The 17,104-nt window shown below is 57.0% G+C and overlaps 4 protein-coding genes across 4 annotated transcripts; 1 reads left to right on the top strand and 3 right to left on the bottom strand.

Annotated features, from left to right (window-relative positions):
* Positions 1 to 168: 168 nt before the first annotated feature.
* Positions 169 to 2,249, bottom strand: las1 (Pre-rRNA-processing protein las1; the record flags this gene model as incomplete). The annotated part of the gene is made up of 2 exons (XM_032033822.1): positions 169 to 832; positions 1,807 to 2,249. 2 exons carry the CDS (start codon positions 2,247 to 2,249, stop codon positions 169 to 171), a joined length of 1,107 nt encoding a protein of 368 aa, XP_031886845.1.
* A 1,001-nt stretch (positions 2,250 to 3,250) lies between these two features.
* CGGC5_v003618 (Saccharopine dehydrogenase) lies at positions 3,251 to 4,849 on the bottom strand (the record flags this gene model as incomplete). Its single annotated transcript, XM_032033821.1, has 4 exons — positions 3,251 to 4,211; positions 4,271 to 4,559; positions 4,667 to 4,749; positions 4,839 to 4,849. 4 exons carry the CDS (start codon positions 4,847 to 4,849, stop codon positions 3,251 to 3,253), a joined length of 1,344 nt encoding a protein of 447 aa, XP_031886844.1.
* A 1,178-nt stretch (positions 4,850 to 6,027) lies between these two features.
* On the bottom strand, positions 6,028 to 7,089 carry CGGC5_v003619 (uncharacterized protein; the record flags this gene model as incomplete). The annotated part of the gene is made up of 1 exon (XM_032033820.1): positions 6,028 to 7,089. The coding sequence occupies one exon, from the start codon at positions 7,087 to 7,089 to the stop codon at positions 6,028 to 6,030; it is 1,062 nt and encodes a 353-aa protein (XP_031886843.1).
* Positions 7,090 to 9,498: 2,409 nt separating this feature from the next.
* CGGC5_v003620 (uncharacterized protein) lies at positions 9,499 to 10,677 on the top strand (the record flags this gene model as incomplete). Its single annotated transcript, XM_066151152.1, has 4 exons — positions 9,499 to 9,549; positions 9,618 to 9,724; positions 10,470 to 10,485; positions 10,585 to 10,677. The coding sequence occupies 4 exons, from the start codon at positions 9,499 to 9,501 to the stop codon at positions 10,675 to 10,677; spliced, it is 267 nt and encodes an 88-aa protein (XP_066009503.1).
* Between the last annotated feature and the right edge of the window lie 6,427 nt (positions 10,678 to 17,104).

A 17,104-nucleotide genomic window follows, 5' to 3' on the forward strand; every position in this document is an offset into this window, starting at 1 on the left:
CTGCAGGAAGTCCCCCCTCCACTCACTCATCGTCATGACCCCCCACGTGATGCAGCAAGACGTCTTCACTTTGGACTCAACACTCGACTTCAACATACCGCTGATGAAGCTGGCAGAGGGAGACAAGAATATGATATCAGGTCGTCTTTCATTATGGACGGCCTGGATTCAGGCAACGCCGATGGGACGCGGCTTCCAAGGGCCCTTGTGCTTGGCCCAACCGATCCCACCGCTCTCGTCGCCCTCATGTTCCGCATCTTCAGCAGCCTTCTCTTCGTCCCTCGCGTCCGACATCATGACGTCCCTACTCCGTGAAATTTGCGTCCTAATCTCCTCGACCTGTTGCTCCAGGTCAACATCCTCGCGCTCCTCCACCTCTCCTTGTCCTTTGTGCAGAAGCTCCCTCGATAACCTCAGAGCCCCCCGCAAGACTGCATCATCCCTCGGCGCCTCCATGACCTGCGACAGCGCCTCAAGCAGCTGGCTCTCGTCCAGCCTGCCCAACAGCCTCTTCCGCTCAGCCTTCCTCGCCCACTCCGCCTCTTCCAGGTACGCCGTCACCATCTCACGATACCCACGCGCGGCGGCGTCCCCGACAATGACCTCCTCCTCATCCTCATTCGCGCCCAGGTGCTGCCAGTAGTACTCCCAAATCCACGCCAGAGCCTTCCTCGCAGCGGACCGCAGCTTCGCCAGGGATGGCAGCTGCTCATGCGTGGCCTGGTGACGCAGCTCCACAAACGTTGCCGGCAGACCAATAGTTTTGGCCACGGAGTACATGCTCAGCTTGCGCTGCTTGTCCTGGTGCCCGTCGAGGAGCCCGGTCACGAACCTGCAAGTGTTAGTGAGCAGGTGTGGTATGACGATCAGCGATACTAGCGTCGTGAAAGACAATCCCCCCAAGGGGCCGCCGGCCGGAGACGGACGAGCAGTCCGGACGGCTCAGGCGGAACCATAACCGTATACATGGTCAGGGAAGATGCCTTGCAGATCTTGGTGTTGGTTGAGAGACCACACGTCTCCAGCAGGTAAAACGAATGCTCCTGGGCCAGGAACGTCAGTCAGCCGTAGGTCAGAGTCGCACTCGCGACCCAGACAAGCTGAGACAAGAGCGAACACCGAGATGGTTTTGCCAACCATGGAGAAGGTGTCTTTGCAAGTCCTGGCTTCGAAAAGCTAGCCCGTACAAGCGAGCGGGCGCTCTTGTAAGTGTTTGCAAGTGTAATATTCGTCTGCAGATCAGGCGATTCTACCTGGTCGATTTCATCAGACGGACCGGCCTGGGTCTGGTCTATGGTCTCTGATCTCTGGGTCTGAGGGGCTGAACCCAAAAGACGGGCAGGGCGTCATGGCAAGAACGGAGGGTGAGGGTGTGTCCCAGACACAAAGGGTGGTGTGAGAGCAGAGGATTTGACAATCCCGCCCTCAGAGGGCAAAATTATGAAATACCCGAAAGCCAAAATAACGCCAACGACGACAGGTGCCCAGATCCCCGGGGAAGGGAGGGGCGTGGAGATGTAAAGGCCAGAGGGGAAGAAAGACGGACAAGCCAAAGGGCAAAACAAACCAACACCGTGTTTCATGGCCCCAAAGAGGGTTGGTTGGGTTGGCTTTGGTTGGGAGGGTGGGAGACGGGCGGGAAGCAGCCCAGACGAGAGGGAGCAAACGGCCGAAATAGACTTTGACATGCCCCCCTTCTGTCTCGCTTGCACTGCATAGCATGTACGGAAGGCTTGCTTTGTATTTGCATCGAAGACCAAAAAAAGCAAAAAGACGAAAAAAGAAGACGAAGAAGACAAAACGTACCGACTAAAGGCGGCCGCGTAGGCCGCTCGTACGGCATAGGTGCCAGCGCTCCCGGAGCTCTCCCCGTCGCTGAGGATGGCGGCCGTCAGCAGCGCCGTCGACTCGACCATGTGCGGGCAGTTCCCGCGCTGCATCCACATGGACACTCTGGCGACGGCGTGGTGCTGGGCCGCCAGTGCTGCTGCTGCTGCTGCTGAATGGTCGTTGGCGCTGATGCTCGTTGCGGCCGTGGTGTCAGCAGCATGGGTCGACGACGCCGACGGTCTGGGTGGTGCAGCAGCCGTAGCGGGTGCCCGGGTGGTGCTGGCGGCCATTCTGGCTTTGGTGGAGGGCGCTGTAGTGGCAGCAGCAGGTGCTGACGGGGCGGCTGCGGGATAGAATTGCTGGCGAACCTTGAGCAGCTCGCGGCGATCGCGCCATGGCGTCAGGATATATTGGACCATGCTTCCGATCGTTCGTTCGTTCGGCGGGCTGTTGAGCTGCGCCCAGGTAGCGAGCGAGTGCGCGCCCTCGTGTGTATGCTAGACCGCTAGAGTCGCGCGCCGAGAGGCAGCAGCTGTGTGTGCGGTAAATGTAGGCAATGTTTCAAAGCCGCGTCCGGAAAGGCTCTCGTCGTTTGTTCCTGGTGCTGGCGGCGTGGCTTCAAGGCTTTTTCTTCTTCGTTTTTCGAGGCTTTTGGTGTTCAGATGCAAGTACTCGGTACCGAACGCCTTCTCCGTAACAGGGCGCCAAACCGATTTGTCTTTTCTCTCCGCTGCAGTCCAATGGGGGGTGCCTGGGGTCGGAGCAAGGGGGTGTGTGCTACGCAGTATTCGTGGAATACTTCGAAGTTGATAGATGGGACGGGGAAAATGGAAGGGGAAGAAAAGTATGGAGACAATTTTTGGCTCTCTAGTGAAATTCCCGACTACCAGACACAGACACAGCACACGACACACCGCCAGCCGACCACCGCCAGGGACATGTAAAGCGCCACCCTGCCTGCCTATGGCAAGTGCAGCGAGACTCTCAACCTCAGGGGCATCTCATTCCACACTGACCGACACATCAGATGAGTTGCACTTTCTCTCTCACCAACCTTGATTCCGTTCGTGCCGTGGCGTTGCACCAATGTCTCTGGCCCATATTCGAACGCCCGCTCTGGCGCTGCACAGCTGAGATGAATCTTTTTCATTCCTTCACCACCGCCCCAATGTCCGGTCCACTCGAGAGATGACCGAATGATGCAGGGGTAGCGCAATGTTGGGGCTCACGTACGGGTACCGGACGAGAGTGCATACACATCGTGGACATCAATGCGTCCTTCTATATCCTTGGAGGTCTAAACTTTTATTTTAATTCTCATCAAGGTGATCGCCAGAATCGACGACACCCGGTAGGTACCCGATCCGATGCGGCCCAGGTCTGCCACAAGCTATGCCACCTCACGCCACACAAACACCCTCTAAGACAGGGTCTTCTCGATCAGGAAAATTCCGTACTTCTCCTTGAGCTCCTTGATCAAGGGGTCGTTGATCTTGGAGTTCATCGGCGCCAGGACACCCTTCTCCGAGATGGTGCCGTTGAGCACCTGCTGGACAGCAACACCGCAGGGGACACCGACCAACTTGGCCATGGCGGAGTAGCCCTTGGGGTCGCCGTACTCGACGAGGGTAGACGTCCTGGTCTCGCGGGCGCCGCTCTTGTGCTCGATCTCGAACTTGTGCTGGAGCATGACCATGTCGCGCTCGCCCTCCTCGAACTGCATCTTCTTCTCGAGCGTCGCGCAGAGCGTGTCGAGGGGGTTGCCGCGGGGGATGGTCTGCTCGTCAGAGAAGACGCCGATCCAGCGGAGACCGCTGAGGATTCTCTGCTGGTCCTCGGGGGACTCGAAGGTCGCCTTGGAGAGGATGGCGGCCTCGAGGTCGCTCTGGCTCGACGAGGAGGCGCCGACGACGGCCTTGGTGGCCTCCTTCCAGGAAACGGGGCTAGAGAGAGCCTGCTGGGCGGTGTCGTCGAGGAAGCCAATGTCGACGAGGACCTTGATGAACTGAGGGAAGCCCTGGTAACGGAGGGTGCCGCGGATGATGGTCTCCGCCTCGGGGATGTTGTAGCGCTCCTTGTAGGGAGTCGAGTCACGGTTGGGGTACGCGACGAAGGCGTAGCCGGGATAGATGTAGTAGGGCTTGGCGGTGCCCATGAGGTCCTTGGAGGCGACGTCGACGACCTGGCCGTCCTTGTAGTACTTGGCCGCGTTACGCAGGGCAAGCAGGACACCGCGAGAAGACCACGAGAACTTGTAGCCGAGCGGGTTGTCAGAGGCCTCAGGGGCGGGGAGACCACCGCAGTAGGAGAGGAAGGAAACGATCTTGCCTCCCTCGGCGTGAACCTCCTCGATGGTCTTGACAGCGTACAAGTGGTCGATACTGGAGCACACGTCAACATCTCTGCTCATAATTCGTGGTTGTGTGTCTGCCACACTTACCCAGGGTCAAGACCGATCTCGTTCATGACGGTGATACCGGCGTCCTTGGCCTGCTGGTCAAGCTCCATCATGGCGGGGGAGACATAGCTGGTGGTGACGACGTGCTTCTTCTGGCGGATGGCCGACTTGATGACGGTCGCGTGGAAGGTGTAGGGGATCAAGCTGATGACCAGGTCGTGCTTGGCGACCTCGGCGTCGAGAGCGGCATCGTTGGTGACATCGAGCGAGATGGGTGTGGCGTGCTTAACACCGGCGGACAGCTTCTGGGCCGACTCGAGAGTTCTGCAAGCTGCATTGGTTCGGGACGGGTTAGTTTCGCTACACCAAACACACAGCAAATGATGGCGCGCAATGTCTGATGTCAGACGCGCACGAAGACGGAGGGCTCTTGCTCACCAACAGTGACGGGAATGCCAGCCTCGCTGAGGATGTCCAGGGTCGGCCGGGTCACGAAGCCCGCACCGAGCATCAAAACGCTCCTACGCCCATGGCAAAAGTAATTAGCGCGGGGTTCGTCCTCTCTCACACACACACAACAGACGGGTGGTGCACAGCGGGTGAGTCGTACTGGGATGCCATCTTGAGAATTCGAGTTGTGTTGTTTCTGACTGTATCGTGTGCGATGCAATTCAGTGATGTGTGAGTCGAGGCTTCAGCTTCCACGAAAGAGGGGAAAGGTCTCGTAGCCAAACAGGACCAGGTAGTTTGGCAGCAATTGCAAAAAAAAAAAATCGGATCGCTACCCGGTATCTTTGCTGTCGTGATTCGTGACTCGCCCGCGACGAAAATTTCCACAGCATCAATGGTGGGGTAGAGTTGCCAAGTCGAGCCGATAACGGCCTCTTCCCCCTCCTTCCCCCTCCTCCCCTCTCCAACACTGTGAAGTGTTTTCTCACTCACTCAGCTGGCACTGTCGGGTTCGGCTTCCAGTAGTGCCAGCTGTGTGTGGCTCACTGCACATCCGTCGCCCTCAGGAGTCTGAGGTGCGGCACACAGTGAGACACAGTGGGAGTAGACGCTGAGGGGGAGGAGGCTGGGGGCCGGTGAGGTCACCGCACCAGAATTTTCTCAGGGGACACGGCGGGGTGTTTCGCGACCTGGCAGGGCTGGCCAGAACGGCGGGGGTGGGGTTCCACAGTGTACAGGATTGGCCGGCCGCTGGAATGTGACAGGGGAGCATGGACCCACACTGCAGCTCATGCCATGCTCGACAGGGATACTGTTCGGGAGGCTCTTCCTCGCTTATTTTTAGCGTCCGCGTTGACGATTCAACTTCGATTCGGCGCCTCCTCCGTGCTGTTGGTGCTGGCTGTGTACACTGGTAGTCGAAATCTCCCGCATCTTGCACGCATCAAGTCACGATAGGTGCAAAAAGTGGACAGGTTGAGTGTTGAGTCTTTTGCGCATAGCGCGGTGTTTTTCTTGTATTTTGGGTTAGGTCATCTATCTTCGCAGCTAAGCTGCACATCGTTTGACGACACGGGGACCACTTGTCTGGCCCCTGCGTCCCTTTCGTTGTGTATCCCTGGGGTATTGTTTTGGCCTTCCCTTTTTTTCTTCCCCAGCCTCCGCCTTCCAAAATCATCAGCCTTAATAGATGTTTTCCCATCCTGAGGCCCAGCTCCCCTCTGTGGTGATACATCTCTTGGTGGTTGTAATCATACATAGTATACAAAGTGTCGTCATTAAATCATAATCGCTTGCGCTGATAGTGTACCGTGAAATTCCTTGGGTTTTTTTTTCGTTGTGTCGTCATATTAATCCTGTTCCTCGCCGTCGGCATCTTCCTGATCCTCGTCGTCGCTCTCCTCAGGGGGCTGCCACGACTCCTCGAGCTTCAAGCCCTTGCCGGTACCTTCGCGAGGACGGTACGGAGCACCCAGGAGGGAGGACATGGCGGAGCGAGAAGCGTCGAGCTGAGGGTCGTGGTCGTACTTGTCAGGCGCGTCGTAGAGGCCCATGCCCACGAGAATCTCACCCTCCTCCTCAGGCTCGTCCAGAGGCTGGTAGGGGATGGTGTCCTCGTTGGGAACGATGGGCTGCGGCTGCTGAGCCTGGGGAAGGGTCTCTGGAGTCGGCGGCGACGTGCTGGTGAAGCCGTCCATGGGGTACGAGTTCCAGGAAGTCGAGGTGGTGGAAGGTGTCAAGTCGGGGAGAGTGGAGGGAAGCGCCGGGAAGGGCTCGGCATATCCAGCAGCCTCAGTTGAGGAGACATAAGCTGGAGGGGCCTGCTGGGGAACATTCCAACCCTCTACGGGGAGATAGGAAGATCCATCGTAGGCGCCAAAGGGGAGAGAAAGTGGTGAGAAGGCGGCGGCAGGAGAAGTGCTGCAAGAGTAGGCAGCAGGTGTAGGCGGGAACTGCTGGTACGCAGTGTAGCTGTCGGTCTCATGATATGCCGATGTGGTGGCAGGGAACGGGTAGTGGGCCACGGACTGCTGAACCGGCAACTTGTGCTGTTGTTGCTGGAAGGTGGATGGGTGCCAGCTGAGGGGACGACTGGGTCGAGGTTGAGAGCTGTACTCGGGCATCGGGACGTGGTCCATAACCTGCTGCCTCCTCCTCGCCAGATTTCCGTCGTTCATCATAGTCCTCCTCCTCGCCTGCATAGATGACGATGACCTCGGGCTGTTGTTTGCGCTTGTGGGCTTGACGACGCGCATGGCTGATCCAGTTCGTTGTCCGTTGGAACCTCTTGATAGCCTCCTTGACGCCTGTGATAGAGCCATCTGTCTCGACAAGTCGTCGAGGAAGGTGTCTTGGTGGTAGGACATGGGGACGACGCCCGGGAGAGCACCTCCCATGAGTGTGGGCATCATGATGGTGAATGTGATGTCGGTGACCGTTGTTGAGTGTAGTGTGGTGTGGTGTGAAAAGTAGAAAATGGTTGTAGTTGGAGACTCTGATGTGAGAAGCAGTCGAGAGTGAAAGAGATGCGGCGGTGGTTGGTGATATAGATGACATAGAAAGGACGGACCCAAGGGCTAGCCTATGTAAGTACGGAGAAAGAGGCCTTGCTCTGCAAGAGTTCCAAGGGAGTAGCGAGAATACATGGGTGATACTAGATTGGTCTTGAAGAAGGATAAAATCAAACCTTAGCTCCAGCGGAGCAACGACCACACTAGACTACCACTACGGATACGCAGCAGGCACCATGGGTATGGAGTTATGGAGTGGGCCAAGAAAGACAACACCTAGTGTGAAGACCTTGAACGGTTTGGCATGTGTGTACGAAGAGGCAGCGAGTTGCGGGTTGCGTGCATGGGGATGGGATGTTGATGGGAGGTATCCGCGCAGCCGTGCAGTGCAGGTGTCCCAAGCGGCGTGGCTGGACAGGGGCGGTACGTACCGTTTCCGTCCCTTTTTGGGCGGGTGTCTGGGTGTCGAAGGGGCGGCCAGCGAGAAAGCGGGCTGCGTCATATGGATTGGGCAGGGATCTCACAACGGAGGGTAAGTGGATTTCGGAGTCCAAGGAGACGAGGCGGCTGCTTCCCTTTGGGCTGTCTCTGCACCGCAGTAGATACGGCCGGGGTGGGCAGGGCAGGACAGGGCAGGACGGACACACAGGCAGGTGGAGGCAGGATGGGAAAGCATGGGAGGCATGGGACGGACTTGTCGATAGCGCTGGTGGGTGTGAGTGTGTGGGGTTCTCTGGTGAGTGAGAGCGTGTGGTGCCGCAGTGGGTGTGGACGCTTGATTGCTTTGCCTTGGTGGTTCTGGCACAGAGTGGTGGTGGTGGAGGGCGAGGAGATGGGTGATGGACCAGGGAGGGCGAGGTACACTACGGAGTACGAGCGAGCGCCGGGCGGTCACTGGACACTGGACTGGTCAGGGCAGTGGGTGGAAAGGATGGATCACTGGCGGATGGATGAATGAGGGAATGGGTTGTGGAGCCGGCCAGGTGGTGGTGCCAATTCTACGCCATGTCCTAGGTAGGAGTGCGTGTGTGTGTGTGTGTGTCTCCCATGGACGGGTAGCGAGTAGCGTCGGGTGCCGCATGTACCGTTTCGAGGTACCTCACCGGCCCCAGGACGTCGTGCCATGGCGGCACACAAGGCTCAAGTCAAGATGGGAGGGGGGGCAGGCCTGCCTGGTACGACTGGACGGCCGAATATAATGAAGAAAAAAGGAAAAAACACAAGAAAAAAAAAAAGCTGCTAGGTTGAAGCGGAGGGCTGTCCAGTACGTACCCTTCCCGTACCTTGCCATCCTGGCTGGCGGGTGGGCAGCACAGGGGCAGCGGGCGGTCAAGGAGGTAAGGAAAGAAAAAAGAACATGGATGGAACGTCTTTGACCCAAAGAACCACTTGGCCCAGGCGCTCACGCCGCCAGCTTGGAGTCTGGAGATGGCCACCCCTGCTTGCGTCTCGTGCAACAACGCAGCAGAGCGCCGCATACAGGCCAGGGGCAGCAGGTTAGAAGGGGTCCAAGGGAAACCGCCTCTCTGCTTTGCTGACCCAGAGGGTGTCGTTACCGCATTGAGTCGGCGAGGCCCCGTCTGCAATCAGCCAGCCGCGTCCAATCACCCATCGTCAACAACCCCCTGCAAGCTTAGTTTGAACTGATGGGTTACATCAGAAGGGGCGTAGTGCTATGAAGCCGCTGGGGATCTAAGGAACCCCAGCAAAGACACCCGCTCTTGGGACCATGGATCCATGGCCGTCATCCCTCCATGCCTGTCGCCGTCCCCCTCGAGCCTCCTCCTCCTCCCCCCCTAAACACTAGCAGATATGGGATGTGCATCTCGCCTTGCATGTTTTGGTGGTTTCCTCCAAAGTGCCACCCACCCGATGGCCTTGCCTGTTGATGGCCTTCCATCCTGTTACTGACCGATCGTCTGCCTGTCTGACTGATGCGAAGAGGAGTCGCCAATTTGTTCGTGGATGGATGCACATCCCGAATCCAGCACTAGCAACCTGCATGGTCGGCGAGACGAGACAACGTCCATTTCCACCCCTTCCACATCCACCTGAAAGCCTTACTGACACCGCGCAATCTAACATTAGAAAAGCCCGCAACTGTATCAGACAGCGGTTAAGCCGGTTGCCTTCGCTCGCCCTTGTCCAGCGGCTCTCCTACCGCTCATCTCGGGGAACCCATAGAGAGATCAGGTGCCACCGTCCAAAAGGCGGAAAACAAGATGTGTGAAAAAGCACAGACTCTGGATAACCCAAGATCTCCATCGGGGTCTTGGTCTCAGGGCCGCAGAGGTGAAAGAAGTTAGAACTATGAGAGAAGCACGGAGACGGTCCCGCTTAGGGAAGTCCCCTGGCGCAACAGTACGTACCGTACCAACTGCGAGCATTGTCGGCCTCTTCGTGACCTATACTAACCTACGGCTTGTTAGCCAGCAACTTCGAGACGATATATCACCGTGCGTGCTTCCTCTAATGATCGGTACATTGACGCAAGCCGGCGACCACCAGGCTCGTCAAGACGTTGCTTTGAGGGGAGGTCAGAAATGCTCCAACCCGGAAGAGACGAATACTTGGTACATCCAATAAATGGATCATGGCACAGTTGCGGCCCCTCTGTCGGCCACGAAAGATGGTGTCCAAACGGGTAGAAGTTTAGCGTGCCGCGCATCGTCTTTCGCGACCGGCAGCACAGCTGTCTAGGTGCACCATGCCTTGGGCGTCCGGTCACTTTGTTGGTCATACGAAGTGGTTGATGTCGCTGAGCGGCGGCCCAAGGTACGAAACGGAACGTTAATTGTTTGCAGTCATCCTAGCGCAAGAGCGAAGCCAAAATGGGCGTGTGCCAAGGGGGCGTGAGGCCATCGAATGACAAGCCGCTCTCCAGGCGCATGGGAGGTGGAACGGACGAGGGCGGATCACAGATCTCACTCAGGAGACGGCTGTTGGCTTGAAGCTTTGCCCACACACCCCTGACCCAGAGTGAGGTCGATTTGCGGAGACAGAGACGAGAAGGTTGCGATTGTGTGCACACGCGCAGTAGGTTCGTGTGGAAGTGTGTGAGGATGGCATGGCGTGGGTCGTGTGGATAGCATGCCGTTTCTTTCCCCTGGCCTCCAGCGTACCACAGTCAATGTATTGTGAGGGCGGGCGTCAATGGTGGTATGAGTCTGTGAGTGGTTGGACCAAAGCCAAGGGCCGATTGGTGAATTGCCGCAAGCTATGGGCACTTGGTGACGAGAACACAAGTGTGAGATGCCACTGGGTCGATGATTTCGCCGTAGTAATTCGGCTTGGTCGGTGAGTTGACATCCAACCTGTGGTTGTGTTGGCTCAGCTGCGCTTTGCCATGGGTTGCACCCGTCTTAACCACGGGTAGTGCAAGCTGATACTGGGTAGATTCAGTGGATGGATCAACCGGAGGCGGTGGACGCGCATGTTCCGGACCGGAATGCAGGTAGTTTGCAAGATGATGATGGTTTGAGAGCATGAGCATCAGCAGCTGCCTTGGCGATCTCCTCAGTCACCGTCCCATGAGGGCCACGGCTGGCCGAAATCATGTCAAAGGGCCGAAGCTGCAAGCATGTCTTGAGTCGTGACATTAGGTGGGCATCGTCCTTGTTGGACTAAAGTGCGCAGCCAGATACCTTGGGTGGTGTCCACGCGGGTTGTTCGGGGTATCATGTATCGTAGGTATCGGCTGTTGCTGATGCATCGGAGCGAAGCCTCTTTATTTTCCCCTTTCTTGTTTCCCCCACAATGTGTTGCATCCTTTCATCGATCCATGCCCAAGGGGGGCAGACAGGCGAGGCGAGGAGTTGGACGGTGACCGCGTCAGGCGGAGGTCACAGCAACTGCATGTCGGCATGCCTGGGCCAGGGAATCAGGATGTTGGGGGCGTCGTGTTCCTCGAAATGGGATGAAATGGGACGGGCAAATTGCAGCATATTGGAATGTGGGATTGCGAAACCTCCGAGATGGGTCATGGACGGCTGTGACTGATGTTCACGAGAATAGCCGCAGCTGGGCTAGATGGGCCGAGTGACATGAAGGCGAGAGAGTCAGTCACAGTCACAGTTTGCTAGGTCTGCTAAGGTACCTAGGGGAGACAAGTCAAAGTGTGGGTGACGAGGTGGTTGGGCGACCCGACACCTCAAAGTGTGCAGGTGCAGGGTCAGAGAGAGGGAGGGCAAAAAGTAGCCCGTAGCAACCATGTACATAAGATCAGGTGGCTGGCGTGGGGCGGATCAAGTATTTGCAAGGCGCGAGGTACATGTGTCGGCGGCACTCTCTCTCTCTTTCCCTTTCGCCCCCCTTTTCCACCCGTTCTGAGCAGGAGTCAGCCGTTACCTCGAGTTTTGGCAACACAGTGACTCTGCCATGCTGGGTTCCAACGCTTCAGTGTCCATCCATTCCCACGTTTGAGCCATAAAAATCTGACAGCACGTCAAGGACCCATACCGAAGGGCAGAAGGACGACGAGGCTTGTAGACGTCGGGGGCCATAACTTGTAAGGGAAAGGGAAACCTCCACTAACTGGTGTGTAGCCAGTACATAGACTAGAGGAGGATGTTGGTGGCTTTATGAAGTACTGGCTACCTTGTCAACCACGCTTCGATATTGGCAAGTCGCCCCATGATCAAGATTCAACATCCTAGCCCCGGGAATATGCAATTTTGCCAGTAGCACCCGCAACAACAACCGCAACGCCAAGGCCAGGCAGGGCGGCACGACGGCAAGGGCGAAAAGCGAGGAACGAAAGGCGACGAGGCATGGGCCAGTGTTCCTTGGGTCCTGACAAAGCAAAGACCAGGCCAGAAACACATTGGACCAGGCTCGAGCCCCCAAGACACCACACAAGGTTGAAGGCTCAGCGCCGACCCTGTCGAGGTCTGTCCCTGTGGTGGACATTAACATGGCCAAGCTTACTGCAAATTGTTTAGCGCGCCCAAGATAGTACCGCACTCAGGTACCTTCTGCGTGTCTACGGCGGTACCTAGTGTCACGGACGGCACCTTACCGCGCTGGACGGACATTGCCCATCCCCATCCAAGTAAAAGAAAGAAATAACCATGACGGTTTGACGGCCCCCACCCAAGATTCAAGTCGAGCACTGGGCTACCTGGGAGTGGAGGGCTTATTATTGTACGCAGTACGAGAGCATATGGATCGTTGACAACGTATCGTCGTAGCAAAGCAGACCAACGCTAGCCGTAATCGACGTTCGATGGCAAGCCACTTGAATTGCTGGTGGAGGAAGACGAGGGCGACAGGCCGGAGGAGTGATATTTCACAGCGCTTCACAGGAGGGATCTGCGTCCGCCGTCTGCGACACCTTCCATGTTGATGCGTCTTGGAGGCCTACCTCAATTTGGATTGATTTCAACGCGCCGTGAGTCGAGGATGACCGAGACGCAGCACAGGCCGTGCAGTGACTCTGAGTGTGAATCCTTGACTTCCACTGAATCTGGAGCTGGAGGTAACTTAGCCGCTGGGCTCCACTCCATCTTAGGTGACGGATTGCAGGGCAGTCGGTGGTGGCGGCGACGGCGGCGGCGGACGAGCAGGCAGGAAGGAGAAGAAGGCGGAGGCGGAGGAGAGGAAGAGAAAAGCAACCAACCTGGAACATCAGGCAGAGACTTCCTGGTCGCAGTCGCAGTCAACCCCGGTGATCTCAGACAGACATGGCAGACAGCAGGCAAGGGCATGGGTACCTCAGGCATTCATGTTCCCTGGCGTCGTCAGGTCACACATCAGGCAAGTCCAGTTGCTAACTTACAAGCACCAACCGGTAACCACGACCAGTGCAGTGCGGTGCCTCCTTCCAATGGAGACTTGAGAAAAAGGTGCGGTACTTACTTAGCCTTCTTGTCTCACTACTCCTATTTCTGGCTGCGGGATACTTCAGACCGAGGTACCTTTCTACCTTCCTGAGGTAGCCCTGCTCCACGTTCATTTTGTCTTGACACCACACACCGCCTACACTACCTTCCGTCCTACACAAACCGTGCCGCGGCCTGGCCCTGTCCGCCCGCCCGTCCATCCCAAGAGGAACTCAGGTCCCGTCGTCCACACCTAACTTTCACCTTACTGCATAGTACCCGACCTCAGCTTAGTGCAAGACTCCGCACCACGACGCCGCCTCGGGCAGAGTGCTCCTCGCCAGACGCATTTCCAGCAAGACGGGTATCCATGCGATGCCATGGGTGGGGACACCGGTCGATCGAGGCGAGCCCGCGATTGGAGCGAATGGGCCTGACAGTGGCACACCTACACCTCTCACGATCCGCACCTCGCAGCCCGCGCCGAGCAAAGTCGCAGCAATGGCATAGCTCTCGGTCTTTTGTTCCCTTCGGTCTCGAAGCAGCACCACTTTCCATCACCGGACACCCATCACCCCCTCGCCCTCCAGCAGCGTGAGTCCGGCTACAGCGCTTCCATCAGCCCCTGTTCCCCTACTCCGCCCACTATTCTTCCCCTCAATACAGCCCGTCCAGCACACCCGACCACACCCAAGTCCAGGCCGGCAGGGTGTGGTGTGCACTCGGTCTTCCATTCCTTTTGCTTCTATTTTCCTCTCCCCTGAGCCCCTGGCTTAGCAGGTACCTACGAATAGGTCGCTGGGCAGGTGGTGTGGAACGCACCGCAAAGTACCTTTCACCTCGTCACCACAACAATGCATCACAGATGCTGACCAGTCGTCGGCTTCAGACTCCAGGACATGTCATTTGGGATTCGACCCGCGGCACTTGTGACAATGCCCGTCTTCTCCGCCCGTGCTCCCTGCGAGAATTTCGCCATGGGCCAATGACACCGCTGGAAACTGGGCCAGCCGCGATCTGCCAGAGCCTTCATTCCCCTCGATCCCCCCCGGAACCCTTCCTTTCACAGGCTCTCGCATACGCCTCGAGCGAGACGTTCTCAGACTTCCTGCCCTGTCCAGCTGGCTCAATCTTACCCGCCGGCCTTGGGGTGTCTGTCCTGCGGTTCTGATCCAAAACCGTCCAACCCTCCTGTGCAGGTATGTTAATACCCTACGGCAAACGTACCTGCGGCATCCATTCCAACGTCCATACGCGACCCGAGATAGAACCCTGAGCACGGGACTTAGCAATGTGGAAGATATCGACTGGGCCCCTGAAGCTAGGAGGTCACCAAGCGAAGATTGATCCCATTCCAGCGGTAAGCTCACGATATGCCTTGCTTCCGCGCGGCATTCGTCAACAAGAAGTAATTCCACGCGAAAGAGGTCAGGCCAACGCAAAAGACGAGCTGTTGTTTGCATGACGTGGATATAGCCAGACGTGAAGTGAAGGGGGAAAATTCTCAAAGAGACCAAAGTCAACAGCTTCCTGGTACTCGTACTATGATTGGTAACTGGTACGGGTTGGCGAGGGGCATGGCAAACTCTCCACACCGGCACAGCAGCTTGTCGCTGCAGGCTGTGTCAGAGATGCTGTCCTGTCGGTCAGTGGATTGCTACGGCTACGACACAACGTCGTACAGCCCACGGAGTTGCCTGGCTCGCTACTCGCTACCCTGTGCTTGTCGAGTGTGGACACTGCTGGAATTCGTAAGTTGAACAGCGAAAGCCACTTTCAGGATCAGCACCGCAGCAAGCCCCCTGTTCCTGCCAGCTTCCAGAAGCTCAAGACGGGCCAGGTGATCCATAACATCCCATCCCGTATCCGCACAAGCAGGTGGAACATGGTCAAAGAGACCTCCCCGGCGACTTGGAGGTCTGCGGCATCCGTATCGATAAAGGGATTGGCTGGTTACGATCTTGGCAAACACATCCATTACACGTCACTGCTCGCTCTGCCCATCGCCGGGCTTGACATAAGCACCTGTGCCTTGCATTTACTGAGCGGCCGCTGGGAAGCGGATGAATCAAGATACCATCCCACCATGTAAGTGAAGTATCTTGACGAGGCAGCTTATCGAGCCATGGTTCAAGAATCGTCGAGTCGCGTCCGACGCCGTCGCCGGCGCCTCAGCTTATCGTCTCCCATCTTCATCTCCATCCAGACCCAAAATACAACACCATCAGAGCGCCTGCAAGTCTCCGGGCGGTACGGTACTGCGATGTGTCTTGGCCGTCTCCTCTGACGCCGGGTCCACATCGTCTACGTTTCCACCTACCGTGTTCACACCTAGTCGGGTGTTGGAGTGCGAGGCGTCTTCGTCTTGCCTTTCCGGGTAGGCCTTATCCACGTCTCGCGTTGGGTGCCCACCGCCCACTCAATGCGCCAGGACCTTCCCACCTATATGCGTAAGTTTGTGGCCTTTCCACAAAGCTGGGCGGCCTGGACTGTTCCATTTAGTCACTCGGCTGCTTGTTTACTGGCGTCGACAAGCCGGCCTTCGTCACTGAACCCTCCAGCCATGCGTGCTTTACCGACAGCATAGATTCGCATTTCTTGCCATGCGCCTCTTACTATGGAGTCGACGGTCGTACGAACATGAATCAGCTCGCCTCTCTGACATTACTGCACAACACGATTTGGCGGTCGGTTTTCCGCGGTTGGACTTGGGCATCCGGGATGTTATCAGCCTGGTTGTGTTTTATGCTCAACCCGGACACTCCACCAGCGTGCCTCCATCGGTCAGCTTTCGCCTACGACTCTATAGCGAGTTTCTTCTGTGTCATGCGACGTACGAAGTACCGCAGTAGCTATGGAAGCTCGCGCGCAGGTAGGCTGCGTCCGCACCTGCACCTGCACCTACATGCACCTGCACTTAGACCTGCACCTCCACGCCGCAGTTGCGCCTGCATTTGCATTTGCATCCACCTGCCCGCAAACTTTTGCAGATGCTACAAATCGCCGGCCCCGTCACTCGAGTTCGCCTCATTGGCTACGCAGGTAGGCACAGCGGTACGATTCTGTGCTCCCGTGCCAACAACCTGAAAGAGACGCACGTGACATTGGATGTCTCCTTCTTCCCCGTTTCATCCCAATGCCCAAGCCAAGTTTCCTTGAGCCAAATCTGGTGCGTCACGCATCCCCGTCCCTTCCAAGGTTCAGGTGCGACGACTCGTCCTTCTTCCATCCGACAGATTTCGTACAACTGTCTCATGCAGCAGCGGGAGACGCTGACATCTGTGCCCCAAGGTTTGCCGCCATCTGCATCCTCCATCTCCGGCTTTGTGCTGTTGGCTGCCTCGTCTCTTCGCACCCCTCGCGTTTTCGTCCCAATGCAACTGAAGTGAGAGAACCACGCACCACATCATTTACCATCAAACACACGACTACATCCGTGTACCCAGCCGACGCCGTTCGTGTATTTGGACAAATTCGGCCCATTCCACTGGCTATCGATACTGCGTACACGACTCTTGGCCAAAGTTGGTTTCAACCCGTCTTTCTCCGGATTATTTGCGCAGTATTCTGTGCAACGTCGCAGCCCATCTCGCTCGCCTCTCCGGTCTTTCCATCTCAACTTTGCGGGATCGACCCTTGGCCATACTCGCATGCTCCGACCTTCGTCGTCATCACTTACAGATCCTTCCGATGAGAACTTGACCTCGGTCAGTCGCCGCCCACAATGGTCCAACATTAAGTCGCGGCATGCATCCAGCTCTGACAACATCTGTTGATCGGTGGGCGTCTCGTTCAAGTCGGCTCAAACCCATCCGCACCGTAAACTCCACCCATTCTGCTGGCATTTCCGGTATTCCAAAGGCCCGGCCTGACGCTTCCTTCTGCGAGTTGCCAAGCGCTCCACGATACCCCGAGCTTCACCTCTATAGTCGGAGACGCCCACATAAAAACCTTCTTGGGATCGGGGTTAACCCTCATCCTTTTTCTACCGATGACCGAACAAAACAGTCGGTACAAGTTTTGGACGTGCTATGCTTCCACCGATGAACTAGTGCTCGGGCAGCTTGCCACCATCAGCATCTCTTGGGCAGGAAACG

This window comes from Colletotrichum fructicola (genome assembly GCF_000319635.2).
Source record: "Colletotrichum fructicola Nara gc5 chromosome Unknown KSG_Nara_v1_contig02, whole genome shotgun sequence".
In the NCBI taxonomy this organism is placed as follows: Eukaryota; Fungi; Ascomycota; class Sordariomycetes; order Glomerellales; family Glomerellaceae; genus Colletotrichum; species Colletotrichum fructicola.